Source organism: Osmerus mordax, chromosome 1 (assembly GCF_038355195.1).
Source record: "Osmerus mordax isolate fOsmMor3 chromosome 1, fOsmMor3.pri, whole genome shotgun sequence".
Lineage (NCBI taxonomy): Eukaryota > Metazoa > Chordata > Actinopteri > Osmeriformes > Osmeridae > Osmerus > Osmerus mordax.
In genome coordinates, this window is record NC_090050.1 from 3,373,809 (window position 1) to 3,392,195 (window position 18,387).

At 40.4% G+C, this 18,387-nt stretch overlaps 2 protein-coding genes across 2 annotated transcripts in view; one reads left to right on the forward strand and one right to left on the reverse strand.

The window, feature by feature from the left end:
• LOC136951981 (lysyl oxidase homolog 2A-like) overlaps positions 1-7,923 on the forward strand; it is a 32,576-nt gene extending 24,653 nt beyond the window's left edge. The window contains exons 11-14 of the mRNA XM_067246656.1: positions 268-383; positions 593-729; positions 5,428-5,539; positions 7,385-7,923. Coding sequence (XP_067102757.1) covers positions 268-383; positions 593-729; positions 5,428-5,539; positions 7,385-7,449 — 430 coding nt within the window. The 3' untranslated portion in view covers positions 7,450-7,923. The remainder of the gene's footprint in view (positions 1-267; positions 384-592; positions 730-5,427; positions 5,540-7,384) is intronic.
• On the reverse strand, positions 6,052-17,734 carry r3hcc1 (R3H domain and coiled-coil containing 1). The gene is made up of 8 exons (XM_067246667.1): positions 17,266-17,734; positions 17,009-17,146; positions 16,217-16,841; positions 15,967-16,139; positions 15,086-15,156; positions 14,881-14,976; positions 14,618-14,730; positions 6,052-7,169 (listed from the first exon to the last, which is right to left on the reverse strand). The coding sequence occupies exons 3-7, from the start codon at positions 16,745-16,747 to the stop codon at positions 14,618-14,620; spliced, it is 984 nt and encodes a 327-aa protein (XP_067102768.1). The 5' UTR covers positions 16,748-16,841; positions 17,009-17,146; positions 17,266-17,734; the 3' UTR covers positions 6,052-7,169.
• Between the last annotated feature and the right edge of the window lie 653 nt (positions 17,735-18,387).

Below are 18,387 nucleotides of genomic sequence, written 5' to 3' on the forward strand. Positions count from 1 at the left end.
TCAAACAAATGGAAATTCAGATGATATTCTTCTGTTGGTATTCACTTTATTCACAATAGACATAAAACCATTGTCATTTAAATCACTCTTGAAACCCACATAAATTATATTACACTTTGCATTGCTACCAAAAGACAGTTCATGTCAGGAAGGAAAAGGACAGATCAGTAACTCATAATAATTGTGCTTGATGTAAGGCTAGTCATGGATTAATACCTTCTTATCAAATCCATTTCAATTTGGATGTGTGTCCCCTGTCCTGATCAGGCACTACCATAGTATGGAGGTCTTCACACACTATGATCTGTTCACTCTCAACGGCACCAAGGTGGCAGAGGGACATAAGGCCAGCTTCTGTCTAGAGGATACTCAATGTGATGAAGGTAATAGCCGGCCTTACGGCTCTTTTGTAAAGCATTTGTAAGCTTTCGCATACCTTAATACCAAGCTGTTAATATAGGTAGGTATATATATGTATAGTGGATTTATTGTAATATTTTAATTGTAATTTGATTCATTTTACATACATAATATCAGGATTTTATATGATGTCTGTATGATGGCTGTAGCCTAACTGTTTTGTAATTGACAGGTATTGAAAAGAGATACGCGTGTGCCAATTTTGGTGAACAGGGCATCAGTATTGGCTGCTGGGATACCTACAGACACGACATTGACTGCCAGTGGATTGATGTCACAGATGTTCATCCAGGAGACTACATCTTTCAGGTTAACTGCCCTGTTCTGCTTTATATTTTAAAAGGGGTGAACTATGACTATTCATCAAAGTAAGGGGGCCAGTCATGTTAGTTCCATTTAAATCTCTTTAATATTGGCAGGAATATGTGTGTGTGTCTGTTTGCATTTTATGAAAGTGAGTTTCCCACGATTATCTCGAGAACTGGGCACTCTGCAAAATTCATATTTTGCAGGTGTCCTTTTTATAATCCAATGGAGAGCAGAGTTTGTTGTTGTTTGGCTTTCAACATTTCCCAAAAATAATTTGTAGGGCTGTCAAACGATTAAAATATTTCATCGCGATTAATCGCAATTAATCGCACATTTTTATCTATTCTAAATGTCCCTCGATTTCTTTTCGTCCCATTATTTTTTCTAATTTTAATGCTCTTATCAACATGGAAAAGTGGATTGGATTGCTTAGTTAGTGCAAATGTTAGTATTTTTTGGGGGGAAAACAACATTGCAACATTGCCTGATTTGACGAGGGGGCGGAGAATTCGCATCAGCTTTATGCTTTGCCATCAAATGGTATTTCAGACTGGACGTGCTGCGATGATAGCTCAGTTCACAACGACAAAACACACAGATCAATTTGGTCTTGTCAATGGAACCATTTGGCAACTTTTTAAAAGTAACCTTTCCATTCAGAATCTTATTGGCATCCATTTCGCGCTCGCTATCCACTCAAAACGTAACGTTAGCCTACTACCAGAGCCTGTTTAAGGAGAGCCTTGCCACTCCCTATTAAGCCCCATTGTACCGAATTTGGTTGCAGTTCCACCAGAGTTCCACTGGGGGTGATCGCAAGCGAGTGCATGTTGAATGGGAGTCTATGGAGGTAAACAGTTAAATTTGTCTCTTTCGTCTGATTGTCGTTGAGAAATCTCCGATTTGATTGTAGTTTTTACATTTAGTCATTTAGCAGACGCTCTTATCCAGACCAACTTACAGTAAGTACAGGGACATTCTCCCCGAGGCAAGTAGGGTGAAGTGCCTTGCTCAAGGACACAACATCATTTGGCACGGCCGGGAATCAAACCAACAACCTTCTGATTAATAGCCTGACTCCCTAACCGCTCAGCCATCATGCAGCCTAACTGTCAGCTGTGTTGTTGATGCCTTGAGAGAAAAAAGGAAGTGACCAGAGCTTGCCGTAAACCAGTTGCTCTGGTCGTACCATGTGTATGACGTCAATGACATTTTCAAAGGCTTTTTAGAATAGAAAGACGACTTTTTAAAAATCGAACAGCTAGCAGTGTTTTTTTGCCTCCTCTTTCGAATTCAGAATTCAAATTACTAAACAAAAAATTATATCCAGAGAAAAGTGGATTTTGAGGGGTATAGCTCCATAGACCTCCATTCATTCTGCACTCGCTTGTTAGCGCCCTGACATGGAACTGCAACCAGTTCTGAACCCGGAAGTTACCCGAGAGTGGCAGTTCTCCCTAGCCTGGTCCTAACCAGACCCTCGTACATTTCATTTGTACAGAGGGTCTGGGATCGCTCCATTGACAAGCTTTAACTTCCTTGAAGGCGGGTACTCTGTTGAAGTTTAAAACTATTGGATCTGGCAGAGCCACTCTGATCTGCCATAACCAATCGCTAGCGTTCGCCTTAGCCAACTCCTTCAACACTGTAATGGAGCTAGCTGCCGTAGCTGGCCACAACATCATGGCCACCAACAAAACTCAGCAAGGATTGTTCTTGCTCCGGCTTCAACTTCTGGATATTCGGCAGCATTGCCACAACCGCAGAATAGCTTCGCTCGCATCTTTTTCGGCCGCCATTACTGAACTACAACTCAAACTAGTGCACGACATCAACGTCATCGTTCTCAGCCACTCCCTCTGTTCGCTGATTGGACCTACAAAAAAATTGTTTCTGGAAACCAGCTAATACACTGAAATCCCAGACCTAGTACAGAACTTAAATAAAAAATGAGCGGAAGTACGTAGGAGGGCAGAGCCAGGCTAAGTTCTCCCTACATTAGACATTCTCTGCTACTACTCTTTAGCCGGCTCGCAAGCCCAAACAAGTGTGTGCGGCGTGCCTGTTGTTTTGTTTCCGGTCTAGCTAGATCCGGTGTGGTGTTGTAGTTTTTCTAACGTCAGTAGTCCTTGCAACAGCACGTGAAAAAAACAAGTTTGCTAGGCCAAAAAGAACGTTAATTTCACTATTTAAAAATTTTGCGTTAACGCCGTTAATAACGCGTTTAACTGACAGCACTAATAATTTGATGCCAGTTTCGCGATTCATCTTTTTCAGCCATGTGGAGTTCGCACTATACGCTTCACTAAGCACTTGGACACTAATGTGCACCAGAGGTAGGAAGCTGTATGATAACTTCAGTGAATTTAGTTTTGTTAATGAGCTAATGCAATTAACGAAGGCATTCGCAATTAAATGAAACACACCAGAGCTCTCTCCGCTCTCGACTCACAGCCATGTTGAGTTGACTGAGCTGCACTAAGCTGGCTCTCGCGAGCCGAAAATATATGAATAGAGATAGATGGAAACAGGACAATTGAAAGGCCTTTCAATTGGCAATTTCACAAATACGTTTTTTGGGTATCCTATAGCCAAATGTTATTTAGAAGCGAATTGGCTTTTACAACTGATATGGCCAGGTTAGCAGTGCTGGCACAGAATCAGCTGCTTTCAAAGGGTTTCCTTTATGGATGAAATGCTGGCTAGCTAAAAATATAAAATTGATACTTTCAGTAGCCTATAGATCAGTTCATTTGCATGAAATGTGCACAAACTCAACACAAAATCAACTACGACATTATAACCACCAGCTGCATCACAGGCATGGGCACTATTCCTACCACTTTTGCCTCCTTGGTCGGTTTCTTGAGGCATGGATATAGCAATCCACAAATGGGCATACAACAGGAACAATGTATTTGGTCAGTTATTGTGTCTTTTTTGAATGCGATACAGAAAATAAAAGACAATTTTACAGCATTGCATAGCACAAAGGAAAAAAATACAGACGTTAATGTAAAGATGGCAAACACCCCTTAGGCAGAACTGTACATGCAAGCACTGTATGGTGAATTAGGCCTAGAATTATGACAACTGGCTCAACCATTGTGCATGTAATGACTTCTGTTATGAACTAATATTTATAATTTATAACGTAGGAAACAGCAAACAAATAAAGGCTACATAATAATTTGCATGAATGTACCACAGTATTGGCAATTTATTTAAAATATTGAGTAATTGCTTATATGATATTGCTTAAGTGACTGGAATGGATGATGTGGAGGTTGAACAAATACTTTACAGATGACAGAGAATTTAAATTGTGATCTGAGAAATATAAGTACCAAAATCAATGAAAAGAACTGTCATCACCAGCTCCATCACGGGAACTGCAATTCCAAAAATCAGTGTGTCACCGACATCATCGCTAGAACTGTGCCCTATTTATAACTACAGGAATCTGTGTGTGTGTGCCACCAATTTGATCACGAGCACTGTGCACCATCTATAGTTCAAGTAAACTGTATTTGTGTGTTTCACTTACATCTTAATCACCAACTGCATCACAGGTAGGGCTGTCCCCAGTCAGTCGACTAGTTGATTTTCTGGTCGATATGCTCTTGGTCGACTAAGTTTTTTTAGTCGAGCTGCCATATGGCAGTGTGAGATCTGATTCTCGCTTGTGTCGTCATTGCTGAATTAACGAAATGTTCTATAGAAATTGTAGATTACATTATTTAAGACAAACAAAGCAACTCTAAAAATATATAATTTAAAAGAAAAGGTGTTACTGTTTTCCCTTTTGTTAATCTGCGCTTTGTTTTGCTTCGGTATTTTGCACACGGCACGAGCACAATTGGCTGCCGAACTACAAACTCTGCCATTGCCTACTTTGTCGGTGTTATTAGTCAAAATGGCAAAGAAAATCTGTGGTATCGCAGCATTTCATTAAAGTACATTTACAAAGTACCGGGCGAATGCAAACTCTGCCAACAACGGTTTATTTTTCATAGTTCAACGTCGAATATGACGTAGCCTACCACCAGAAAAACGTAAGTTGGCCTAGCCCTACTTCGCTCATGCTAACGCGCTGGGTTAAAAAATGAATATGCCTATTATAAGAATCACATCCAACACGAATTACATTATCTTCTCCGGCAAGACAACATCTTTCTCTGTTGCACCGTTCCCCACTCAGCTTCTACGTAAGTTCGCATGCTGCAAGTTCAGGCAGTGATAAGCGCGCTCTGATGATTTGCATGTTAAACAAACAATATTTTTAATTTGTAGTACATTGTAAGAGATAATAAATACCAACGGCATTCGGTTACAACAGTACTGGTGATACGAGTCTTTTAATAGTAGGCTATTAGTGGCTGAATCTGCAATGTCCAGCAGCCATTGAGTCAGATCGTGAAAATGTTTGTAAGTTTTTTTTGGTGTGAAAAAAAAAGTATTTCAAATTTCGATTAGTCGATTTTCAGTCGTTTTAGCTGAGTCTTGGTCGACCAAAGAAAATCTTAGTCGGGGACAGCCCTAATCACAGGTATTGTGCACTAGTTATGTATAATTTAACTAAATTCTAAAACTATAAGGCAGTAAACATAGCATTATTGGTGGTCCTGGTACTATGATTTACCCAGTTGACATATTGTCAACATTGCATTTAGTGTACTTTCTGTTTTTCTCTTACAGGTTGTGATCAATCCCAACTATGAGGTTGCAGAATCAGATTACACCAACAACATAATGAAGTGCAAATGTCGTTATGATGGGCATCGTATATGGACATACAACTGTCATATAGGTGACTTAAATTATGGTCTGACATTTAATAGTTTGTTGTATTTTTGTACCCAGGCAAATAGGTAAACATTCATGTAAAAGTTACAATTTGTAAACTCTAAACCTGATGTGAAAAGGTAACCAGTTTTACAGAACATCCTGTCCACCTGTACAAATATTTTGAGACTCAGTGTCTTGTACTGCATGTATCAGAGATTGTGAGGGGATGAAGAACCCAAATCACCTGCACCTGGTTCTGGTTGGGGAACACTCTTAACCCTTGTGTTATCTTCGGGTCATTCTGACCCATCAGTCATTGTGACCCACCGTCGTATTGCGACAAATTTACCTCATACAAAAACAAAGTGAAGCATTTTCTTTTAACTGTCTGGCTGTCTCAGACCCCCCACATTGGAATGGTTAAAAGAAAATTATTTTTATTTGTTTTTGTATTGGGTAAAATTGGGTAAACACAATGATGGTTCGTTATGAACCTTTGGGTCATGTGACCCGAAGGCAGCACGAGGGTTAAGGGAGCTCAGTACCGTAGGTGTACATCCCCATCCTTCTTGACAGATTAGCCTTCCATACAAGAATGCAACTTTCCTAATGTCTTAGCGAAATAAACCACATCAATGTTCCCATTTGGGCACCAACGTGTAATGAATAGTTGATGACAAGACTCAAACTGATAGCTGTGGTTGTGATGACTGTGATTATCAATTAAATATGCTTATGTGTGACCTACATAATTTTAAAACAAACATATACGTACACATATTTATCATATTTTGAAAAACAGTCTTAAAATGTGGCTTCAAACCAACCACCATTAGCATTAATGTAGTAAGATATTCATAAAGAACAGTCAAGACTGCCTATTTAATGCAAGTGATGATTATCTAACAAAATCCTTTAGGATTATTATAATACTTTTCAAATCAAACTTGTATATATTCACAAAATATTTCCTTTAAACAATTATGCTATGCTTTGGGTTTTTTCCCCCCCAAAAAAATAGTTAGTTACTCAACATCTTGATTACTTCTCCCTCATAAAACAAAATTATACCAATGGTAAACGATTTTTATTAAGATTTTTTTCAAGAACACAAGGAAGGTAAAGATTTACTACTGTAGATGATAGTATTAATTCAACTAGCAATTCAATAAACTGGGGAATATATAGATGCCGTATGCAGATTTTTTTATGCTTAAAACGATTCTTAAAAATAATTTGAATTCACAAAACATAACTGTAGCCACTTCCTGGAATTGTTATGAGTCGTTAAAATGTTTTTGTCTTTGCTAAAAAGTCCTGTTGATCGATTATGTCTGTGTACATTACATACATACAGCCAATGGACATATTCAATATTAACGGATGGAGCAGTTGACAAAAGTATTAAATTACAACTTCAAAACAGGCATTGTGGACAGTAAAAATGTACCTTATTACAGAAACACAGTTTCCATTTCCTACAAAGCTACAGACAAATTAACCGTTGAAACACTTAAAAACTTGAACAGTCTGAAGAGCAGCAGTCTAATGATCTTGGAACATTTATGGATGAATGAACTGATCATGAATGTTGAACGTCTCGAGGATTTGCAGTTATGACAGGTGGAGTTTTGGTGCTTGGGTTGCTTTCTCTGTTGAACATGAAATAGAGATTCATCAATTTACGTATATATCATATTTGTTTGTAACACTTTTGCCATTGAGAACCCCCAGACAAAATGAAGAATACATGTTTCTCTTAAGTGAAAGTATTGATAGACAATAAGAATAAAAACAAATTTGAATGGTAATTTTCTATTTAAAATTGTAAGGCTAATCACATGCCCTACTTATCTGTCTTTCATAGGGGGTTCATTGAGCTCGGAAACTGAAGTAGGCTTCCCTGGGCTTCAGAACAACCAGCTGAGGTGAAACTAACAACAAACTGTCAAAAGACCTGGAGGAGGACTGGTTGAGAAATACCATCAAGACTGGGGTGAAACCGCTAACCACTGGAAGATGCAACGGGCTCTGTTACCTACCCTTCAGGGCCAGATAATGGCCTGTAACCTCAACAACTGATTAAACAATTTAAACCTGACGCCTGTTTAAGAGGCATATTTGAATTGGGTAATTTACTGTAAAAAAATATTCTATCAATATTCCAGCCAACGTCAAAATCTCAACAAGCAAATGGAACAGCAGAAGCTTTCGTAGTGTCACTTTTACAAAAGGTATTGGTACAAAATGTCACATTGAAAGAGGGATTCCCAAATACAACCTCATTCATAATTACTATTATAAATGTGTTAGCTGGTAAATTGTAAAATAATTTAATGCAAAACGTGTTTATTTTTCTTGTCATATCCATCTGTATATCACTGCATAATAAAAGTTTCATTGACATGAGATGTCAGTTTGTGTGAGTAAAGCCGGCTGCACACCGTACGATTTTGTCATCTGAGACTCATTTTGAGAATGCTAAAAGATTCCTATAATCCAAGGCCAAAATCTGTAGTCTTTGATTACTAGTTTGACGTTGTGTCCTTGGCCAAGGCACATCACCCTACCTGCCTCAGGGGTAATGTCCTGTACTTACTGTAAGTCGCTCTGGATAAGAGTGTCTGCTAAATGACTAAATGTAGTTTGACATGTTCCTCGACAGCCGATTAATGACCGTTGTGACAAAAAATGTCCTCCAATTAAATTATGTCTGAAGATTTTAGGAACAGTCTTGTAGTGTGGCTTCTCTTACGACCATTGTCTCTTTAATGTCGATTGAGTCTTCTTGCGTGCGTCCGTTTTTTGCGTCTTGACTTTCGTCCGGTCTGACATTAATGACAACTGAGATCCTACAAATGTGAATGTTTCCTTAGATCATTATACTGGCATTTGTATATGGCCAATAACAGTCATAACCTGTTACTGTATATTGTTACCATTATTGTGTCTGTTGCTAGTTGGAGACGACGGGGGACGGGGCATTCTTATTTTAGAGTTTCTCTTCCGTGGAACAGATTTTATGTTCCAACCGAGGGGGGCTGGCGCTGTCTTAGTGTCTATGCTGGATCAAATACCCTTTTTGGTCTGCTAAATTGCTGCACTAGTCCACACTAGACCGTGGGGACCTCGTTCTAATATTATTGTAACTGTTAGTGGCCCCTGGCATTCTCTAATTCCTGTTCTCCTCTCTCTGTCCCCCCTCCACACCTCCCCTTTGGTGTGGGGGGTTTGAGCTGTCAGCATCTGCCTGGTCATCGGTCTGCCAACGCTGGACCTGGTCGCAAGTGGACATCGATCTGTGACAGTCTGCCCAAGCTGGATCTAGTCGCCAAGTGGACACCAGTCTCCCTGACGGACAACAGCGAGTTTCCGGTCCCTTGCCTCATCTCCCTGCCTGTGATGCAGCGCTGAGCAGCGTCCCCAGCAGTGTTTCCCACAGATTAGAAAGCCATTTGTGGTGGTGATGGGGGGTGGGGTAATTCCTTGGTTAATAATTTGTTACACAAACTTTATTATATGGAATAAGCGATATTGCACTATTGTACTACACTTGTCTTAGGTTAGCATAGGTTTTTAAGGTTAGTAAGGTTAGGTTATTTCAGCTACTGGTTGCACAGTCAGCAATATTGCACTATTGTACTTCATGTGTCTTAGGTTAGTGTAAGTTATTATGTGTATTATGTGTATTTAGAGGTTTAGTATACTGTATTGAATACTGTATATTAGGAGGTTTGCTATATCTTTGCTTATCATAGATGTAATCAATTTCTGTGTACTTACATGTTAGGTTATGCCAGGTTGCTTTGTACTGTCTTGTCCTAAGAATTTCAGTGCCCAGTCTGACCCTGTGTTGTGTTGTTGTGCATCTGACAATAAAAGACTTGAACTTGAACTAAATATTAATAAAAAATGATTCACACCTTCACAAAATCCCCACGCCCAACCCCAAATCCACACATTTAACACCCTATACAGCAGGGCTCTCAAGTTTTGAAGACAGGCAAGAGTGACATTTCCCCTCCCCCAGCCCCCCCCCTCAAAATTAATTTATGAATTAATTGCTTTTTACCTGACATTTTTGAAAGGCAGCAATGATTAATGCATCCATGGGCAGGATATAATGATAAAGTATGACATGATTTTAAAAGTGACCTATAACATCGACTATGCAAAACACTTCAATATATTTAGTGCTTAGGGTTAAATTATTAAGCCTATTTTGAAAAACATGTTTATAATGTGACAATATGTCAGTCATCGTGTGATCACGAAAATATGACTAGGCCTAGACTCAGGGGCAATTCTAGGATCAGACCTTTAGGGGTGCTCAGCCCCCAATGACAATGTGACATGAATACGGTGCCTTGCAAAAGTGCAAAACCCCCTTGCTAATAACAGGCATGCAAACAGGTCAAGGGTGAAAAAGGTGAAAAGGATACGGTGAACCCCCGACCCTCTAGGGGGGTCCGGGGGCATGCTCCCCCGGAAGAAAATGTATTACATTTTAAAGTTAAACGCATGAATCTGGTGCACTTTGAGAGAAAAATTAAGAGGCTAGATCTATGTAGAATTTGTGCTCTTGTAAACAATGTCATGTTCTTTTAACCATAAAGACATTTTTTGTATATTATTGGTTCCAGAGCCAGTTGTAAAGTTGGGAAGCACGGGTAAAATACTGTGTTGGCCACGGCCACGAACGTAGGTTATTCAAAAAGGTGAGGAGTTTGCACGCCTATAAATCCCTAATTTCACTGGATAACAATTCATACATTTATGTATTATTATGCAAAATATTGAATGAATGAAAAAACTAAAGATGTCCCTTTCTTCATGAACTTTTTAATTATTATTTTTAGGGGTGCTGAGATTAAATTTAGGGCTGCTTGAGCAATAGTGCTATTTTCTGATTAGATATTGTTTGTATTGTTGTATTGAGACCTTTTCTTTTATTGATTGGGTGATAAGTGGCAGGCTCGACTAAGAACTCCAAGGGAGACGCGCTTGATTCCTGCCGGTTCCATAGTGAGAGAGGCGCGGCCAGAGAAATTGCGGCATATTAAATATATTATAGTTTTTTCGCGTGAGAAATACGATGTGTGGCGGGAGTGCGTGACAAAAGACCGAAATGAGTGACTGTCTGTCACACTCAATGCGTGACACTTGAGAGCCCTGTATACAAAATTCACACCCCATTCAAGTCCTATCTGCCAGAAACCGAAGAATAGAAATGAGTTCCCTTGTCCTGAGACCCAAGGGCGTAGGTTTGCATTCACGACCCAAGTTTGGGAAACACAATCGTCCCCACCAATATTTTGTTAATTTTCGAAAAATATATCTATTTTCAAAACTCATTCGTATTATTATCTATACTATGTTCGTCGCCGAGAAAAGTGAAAAATAAATTTCCAAGTTAACCAATGCGCCCTCGAGCCTGCGAGACAAGATTATGTCATTTAAGTTAATTGGCTGAAGTGGCAGTCAGAAACACTACGTGAATCGTGACTTGCAGAAAGAGAGCTGGCAGTAAGTCAGGAAATCATAAATCCTCATATTAGTATTTCGTTTGGTCTCAGCATTGATATTTTTGACCCTTTTGTGCTTTATAGATAGGAAAATGTCACCCAAAAATAAGAGATATCAGAAGTTTTTTCACCACCCAGAGTACAGTAAGTAGCTAGTTATAAAGAAAGTCGTTGTTAGTTAGCTAGTAGGAAAACTACACACACAGTGCAAACCTGCTAGCCTTACATCGCCACCCATTGTACAATGGAAACATGTTTACAAAGTTATTAGTGACTAGAGCATGTAACTTTTGCTTGTATTAAATCTATCCCTAGCGTCTGCAATCTTTCGACCTGTGTGTTCTCAGGGCTGTAGACCGAAATGTGTACGGGTGCGACTACATTTTTTCCTAGGTCGCACCGGTGCACCTAACCTCCTCGCATCCGCAGTCTCTCCACAAACGAAGCGTTTGTTATCCTAAAACGGAACTGACACTCATGGTTGGATCATATCGTGGTCTAAACCAATCAGAGACAGAGATGCGGCGGGTCTTTGCCTCTGATTGGCTGTGGTCCAGATATTCCTGTAGCTCCGTGCTGTGTGATTGAAATTACGACCTGAGCACCAGAGTCAGTTTAGCAGACCTGGCATTGTATGGCCCGCGGGGCATAACCGGCCACAGGCTGTCTCAATCCGGCCCGCGTGAGGTAAATCAAAAATTTAAAATAAATAAATGTGTTGAGCGGTAGTAAATATGTAGTCCTGAAAGACTACAGTGATCAGGCGATTTACATATGTGCGCTTGCGCAACCTCACCGACAGGAGAGTTAGCTGTTGGTTAGCCCTCGAAAATGAAAAACTTTGCCACTGATTAACTTTTAACAAGACATGGACTTCTAAGTATCTGTTTACTGAGGTCAAAGTGAAAGCTGTGAAGAAAAAAAACGAACGCGGACATAATAAGAACTTGACTGATACAGTGGGCGCGGGCTGATGGTTTGCTAGTTGAACTGCAGACCCTGATCATTACCTGTCAGCTGTCTCTCGCATATCCACCTCAGACATTCAGACAGATTTCGATGCACTTGTTCAAGCCCACTGGATTTCTCTCACAGAACAAAATGAACTGAAAAAACGCTTTTTGTATAAAGTTGATCAATTCCACATCTTTAACATACTGCAAAACAACTTTTCAGTGTTTGTGAAGATTAACTGGTTACAAATAAAATGAAACACTGTTGTTGTTTATACTGTTTATTACTTCTATAATCTTTCCTATTTGACCTACACCAAAAATATTTATATAAATATTTACAGAATATCCTTATTCTTCTGATAACCAGTAGCAGCTAATCAAAATATATACTTTACTGCTTTTTACAATGGGAGAAAATGAATAGTGAGCAAATTGATGAGGCCCTCAAACACATTTCAGGTTTCTCATGTGGCCCCTTGTAAAAATGAATTGCGGACCCCTGAGTTACGCAGCTGGGCCATGGAGCTAACCCATGGAGCTAGGATTTTGATGCTAGCGAGAGTGTGGCAAGATGATTTAGCCAAGGCCATAGGGCAAGAAGGCCAAATTACAGGTGTTGGCCATCTGAAGGGCATGCGACAGCAAGGTGGGACCCGCTATAAGACTTTGAGCCATGAAATGTTAGGTCTCAGTTCAGGGAAGCACTTTTAAACAGTAGCACTTTCTATTTTGAAATGTTTTATTTTGCTTAAAATGTTTTAGTTTGGTAGCTCAGTGAAGCACTTAAAATAAAAAAAAAATTATATACAGTATGATTGTGCTTTTTGGGTGCACCTAAATTTTGTGCTGGTGCACCTAAATAAAAAAGTTAGGCGCACCAGTGCAACCAAGGCAACAAGTTGGTCTGGAGCCCTGGTTCTTGTTGAAGCCAGAATGATAAAGCTAACCTACCCACATAATGGGACCGTGCTAGTTTAGCCTAGTACCAGCAGGCTAGCAACTCAAAAGTGATACTAACTGATAATAAGTAGGCCTATATGATCCCTTGGATAGTAATATGCCTATCCATGTAATCTCGACCAATGTCAGCAGTCAACTAAGCATGGTTAGTGTCTGTATTAAATTGATGAATTACTGTGCAGGAAAAACAGCACCCTGAAGATAGAGATGTAGAGCAGGTTGGTGATGAATCAGCATCAGGGGTTCAGGTGAGAAGTTGAATTGTCCATTTTGGTAAAGATTGCACTAAATTGCAGTTTTTTAAGGGATGTTTAGACAATGTTACCCATGAATGTTATCATTCACACTTATACTTGTAGATAGTAAAAAGGTGCTATAAATTGGGATGCCCAAATGTATGCATCATATATGATTTAATTGCTCAGAAGTCCAGTACAGATGATGTAGGCCTAGTACAGCTCCATAAAACCTGAACCAATTACCTACATATATATATATTTTTAAATCTGAACAAACAAGTGTCCCTACCAAAGCTGAGACCAAACCTACACCCTTGCTGAGACCTGCTTTCTTACCTGCCTGTTTCTACATCTGTTTGTCCACCTCACCTGTTGCTTCAGCTGGCTCTCTCACAGCAGCATGTTGGATGCTGTCCTACTCTTTCTTCAATGCCTAACGAATCTATCTCTTTCTCTCCCTGACCCTGTCTTTCTGCTTGAGTAGCACTGGTTGAAGCCTGAAAATATTGTAAACAATTTCTGCATATATGCAGGTAGCAACGCTAGTGCTAAATTACAATTTAGCTGGTCGGCTCCATAACACCGGGTAAGTAGGGCTTGTGAGACTGCTCACCAAAAGAACGAAGGGGAACCCACTTGTTTAGCAGATTAATGCTGTCTGTCTTACTAGAACGGTGTATACGTGTGCTGATGTTGTGACTGTGTGTGTGTGTGTGTGAGAGACGCGTGAGTGACAGAGAGACGGAGGGAGAGCAGGGAAAGGAAATGCAGCTGAACGAATATGCTGCGTGTTTTAAATAGCGTTAAAAAAATAACAAAACACAATATGTGGCTGCCGGTGTTGATTCTGTGGCGCACCGCCACGAATTAGTCTATGTGTGGGAAACACTGCCCGGCCCTGTGGCTACCTGGCCCAATTTCAATTTGATTTTGGTGTTTCAACAACACCCATTGACACTTCCCTGCTGTATGACTATGTTTAGCCTGTGTTCTGCACCTCTCTTTCACCAACCGTCTCTGGAGGGGATCCCTCCAATTTTTTCCTCCTCTAGTGAGTTTTTCCTTGTCTTCCTTGAGGGTTTAGGTTGGTTGAGGGGCAGTTCTATGGGCGTATGTGAAGCCCCCTGTGACATTGCTTGTAAAAATGGCTATACAAACACATTTTGATTTGATTTGCTTTGAAGGGGGCCGTTTTAAGTAAAGAACTTTTTATTATCTAACCATAAGCATTTGTGTATGTTTAGTGCTATAAATTGCGTGAAGAAATTCAAAATAAAAATACATGTAATCTGTTACTGTACTTCAGAACAGAAAGGACCCTTTCTGAGAGTACAAAGCAGGTAGTGACATCCTAATATTGAATCCTTCGATAGGCCAGCAGCCCTGCTGTGCTTGTCCCTGCTGTACTAGTGATGCATACCTAGTAATGCTGTACCCGTGCTTCAGCTTTCTGCAGTCCCAGAGCCCTGGTCACCATCCTCCGAGCCACCGCAGAGTCAGTGCGGGGTCGCTCTTTCACTGGCTGAATAAACTCTGGAGATATACAAAGGTAAAGCAACACTGAATCTCTACATTTCTACATCCTAGTCTTGTGAAGTCAACTAACTATCTAGCTCTGGATAAGAGCGTCTGCTAAATGACTAAATGTAACTATACAGAAACAGAAATACTGTTAATAGATACCTGCTTGTCTCACGGCTTTGCATTTGGACTTCCTGCTCCCTTCAGACAGCGTGCGTGTCTTCAGAAGTGGGTGATGCAGAGACAAAGCATGGGATGCTACACAAATAGCCAAATAATGAGACAAAGGAAACAATAACACATTGTTACATGTTCATTTTTACAATAATATCCTCTGTAGTACATAATCTTTCAAAGTTAATCATACCTGCAGATTGGCTTGAGAACACACCTAGAGCATGAGTGTCGTCCACCCACTTAATCTTCATACCACCAGAGCTGAATTACAAAGAGAGTGTTAGATTATGGTGACTGACATAAGGTCGCCAGCTCAAAAACAAATGTACAATGCGAGTCAAGGAATCTGTATGTGTGTTTAACTGACATCCTAATCACCGACTGTATCCTGGGAACTGTGCACTAGTGTACACAATTCCCCCTGAAAACAAACCTCATGGGGATGTTGACCACTAGGCAACAAGTACAAGTGATAATACTCAGACTAACATGAAACACATCCAGGAAAAAGTTGGGCTTGGAACCTGAGATTACCACTTTGTGTGTCCGACGCAGGTATGAGTAGCGTTCTTCCCAGAAGATTGTTTTGGGGGAAAAAGGGACTTCTGTGTTCTAAGATTAGTATAAATGTGATTGTAATAACATGCCACTACAGGGCACTTGACACTTATTAAACCCATTAACAACCTTCTTCTATGAGGTTTTAGCATTGTATAAATATCTCAGGTTAAAGATGAGGCCTCACTTCTTAGGAGAGCTATGAGGCAACGGCAGGATTCTCCTCTCTATGCACATGTGTTTTTGTTAATCACTAAATTTTTGGTACTTGCAATCAGATCAACCTAAATCTAATACACAGCAGCCAGACTTTCCTAGAGCTGTAATCTCTAGATGGCTGTTTCTGTGCCATTTATCCTTTCTCCATCAAGTATGTTACTGAAGGAGGGTGGACTTCATACACATATCATCATAGTGTACTGTATGCATCATGGTGTACTGTATGCATCATGGTGTACTGTATGCATCCGAGTGTCAAGTGGTCTTTGTGAAATGCCTGATTGGAAATCTCACCTGTATTCTGTGAAGGCATCTTGAATGTCTTCTGTTTTGAACATGGGAGGAAAGTTGTAGATCTCAATCACATGGGAAAACTCCTCTTGGTTAATCCAAAGGGCCTCATAGCAGGAGTAGTCATTGTGGGCATGCTGAATTGATACGTTGGTGTCTTTCAAGTGTACCATGATCTGACAAGAAAAATGTAAGCTATGACCAACAGTTGAACAGCAATGTATGTGGAATCTACAGAAGCAAGCAGGTTTACCTCTTCCTCTTCAGAGAAGCTGCTAGCATCCTCTGTGGTTTTTGCTGGTATTTCTGAGATGTTCAGCTCCTGTCTGTCATCTTTCAGGTTCTCCTGCCCATGCATGTCCTCTTCCGAGTCCTCCAGGGTCACAGCCATGAAGTAGGACACTACTTGGTCCAAAGCAGGAGGCCAAGGACTGGAGTTGGCACCATTGAGCTGCACAAACATATCCTTCTGCTTACCCAGAAGCTGATCAGAATTGTTTGCTGTAGATTCTGCCAAGCTGTCAGTTGAGCTGTTCTGGTTGGGAGCAAATGATAATGTTCCTTCTGTGGTTTCAGAGCTGGAGCATAGGGAAGAGGCACTGGTGACTGATTGGGTGCTACCTGAAGGACCAAGGTTGGGCAAACCCACGTCTATTGTCGTCAAAGGGGAATCCGGAGGAGAAAGCGGAAGTCTCTCCCTGGCGGCGCGAGGGACATAGATGGCCTTGTCTGGGCGCTTAGGCCCTTGGTTCCTAAGGGAGGTACGGGTAGGTCTGGCCTGCATTGACAGCTTGTTATCCACCCCTACTCCCCGTCTGTAAGGCTCTTCATACAAACTACTGTTGCTTTCACTGTCACTGTACTCCTCCAGCTCAACCCTACCAAAAAAAGGCACACAAAAAAACAATGATATCACCCATTTACAGACAAGTTCTGTTTCCCCATAAACATTTAAGTGCGAGAAGAACACCTGCCCTGATTCACTATAATGTATTAACTTTTGCTGGAGCTACCTAACAAAGTAATATCACATGGCATTCTATACCTGAGCTGATGGAAGCAAACCACAACCCTCCTGCACCAGCTCTCCCCTACTGAGAAAGTTGCCAAACTGGGGTAGTTCTCAGTGGTTTTGTGGATCAGGTAGCGCAGTCTGTTTGGTAGAGCGGGGAAGAGTACCACACTGGGGACACAATATTATAGTTTACAACATAGCTGCATCACTGTTACCGGTACAGCACTATATTAAATAGTTTAAACTGACGACAGTTCCCGGTGATGTACAGACCAATAGAGACGCACCTTTTCTGGTTATCTCTCTGTATGAAATTTTCCAGTTCGTCCAAGACTGTGTGCACAAATTCATTTTCTTGCTTTGGAAGATAAACACCACTAAAGCTAGGAAACGCCAGGGTGACCAGAATAAATATTATTGATAGCTGTTGCTGTATGCCAGCGTGGCTAAATTAATGTGTCTACAAGGTATCTCTAATTCTGGCAACGTTTAAAAAGTGAGTCTGGCAAGTGCTAGCTATACTAATTAAAACTGCCCTATTTTAGCCGAATTGAGAATCTTTTTTGATTTGCTAAGCTACAGGGCAAGCCTCACTAGCTAGCTACCTCGCATGACATCTAAGCTAAATCTCGCGGATGAGTCAACCACAAATCAAATTTAAGACGTTACACTATACTTTTCTCACCGTCTAATCTATGGCTGGCTCTGACTAGCTAGCGCTAAATTCGTCAGTGAAAATACTTCAGGCAGCGTTGACAAACCAGCGTGCTAATATCATAGCAATATTTCGACGTGTAAGCGTAACAGTGCCCCTAGAGAGTCGGCGGCTGTGATTTAATAAACTTGTTAGAAAGGTAAGTAAATATATCCTGTGTCAACAGATTAGACGCACAGCGGAACCTGATCATATATGACATACAGCGGAAACTAAAGCACCAAGGACTAGAATATTTATTTACAATGATGACAAGGGAAAACGTTGTAACTCATAAATCACTAATGGTAGACCGACTGACATCGCCCCCCCCAACCCATATTTCAGATCTCCTCAGTTCAGTTACCCACTACGAATTGAATACGCAGGACATTGTGGTTCAAGTGGTACCCCACTCCATCATTTAAAAAGTTACAGAAATGTGATAGTCCGTCTTGTAATTATTGGATAGATAATCCATTACACCATACACCAAATTAGATGACATTTTTGCTCAATACAATTCAGTGAAATGGTTGAGTATCTGAGTCAATTCAATCTAATTAGTAATTTATTTAACCTCAGTGGAATATTTAATGTATACTACAGGTAGTACTATCCATTTCTGTACCACTACCACCAGTACATGTCTAAGTCAATACTGAATTCCTCTGGTCCACAGATCAACACCATTTCATGGGCTGCAGAAAGTAAT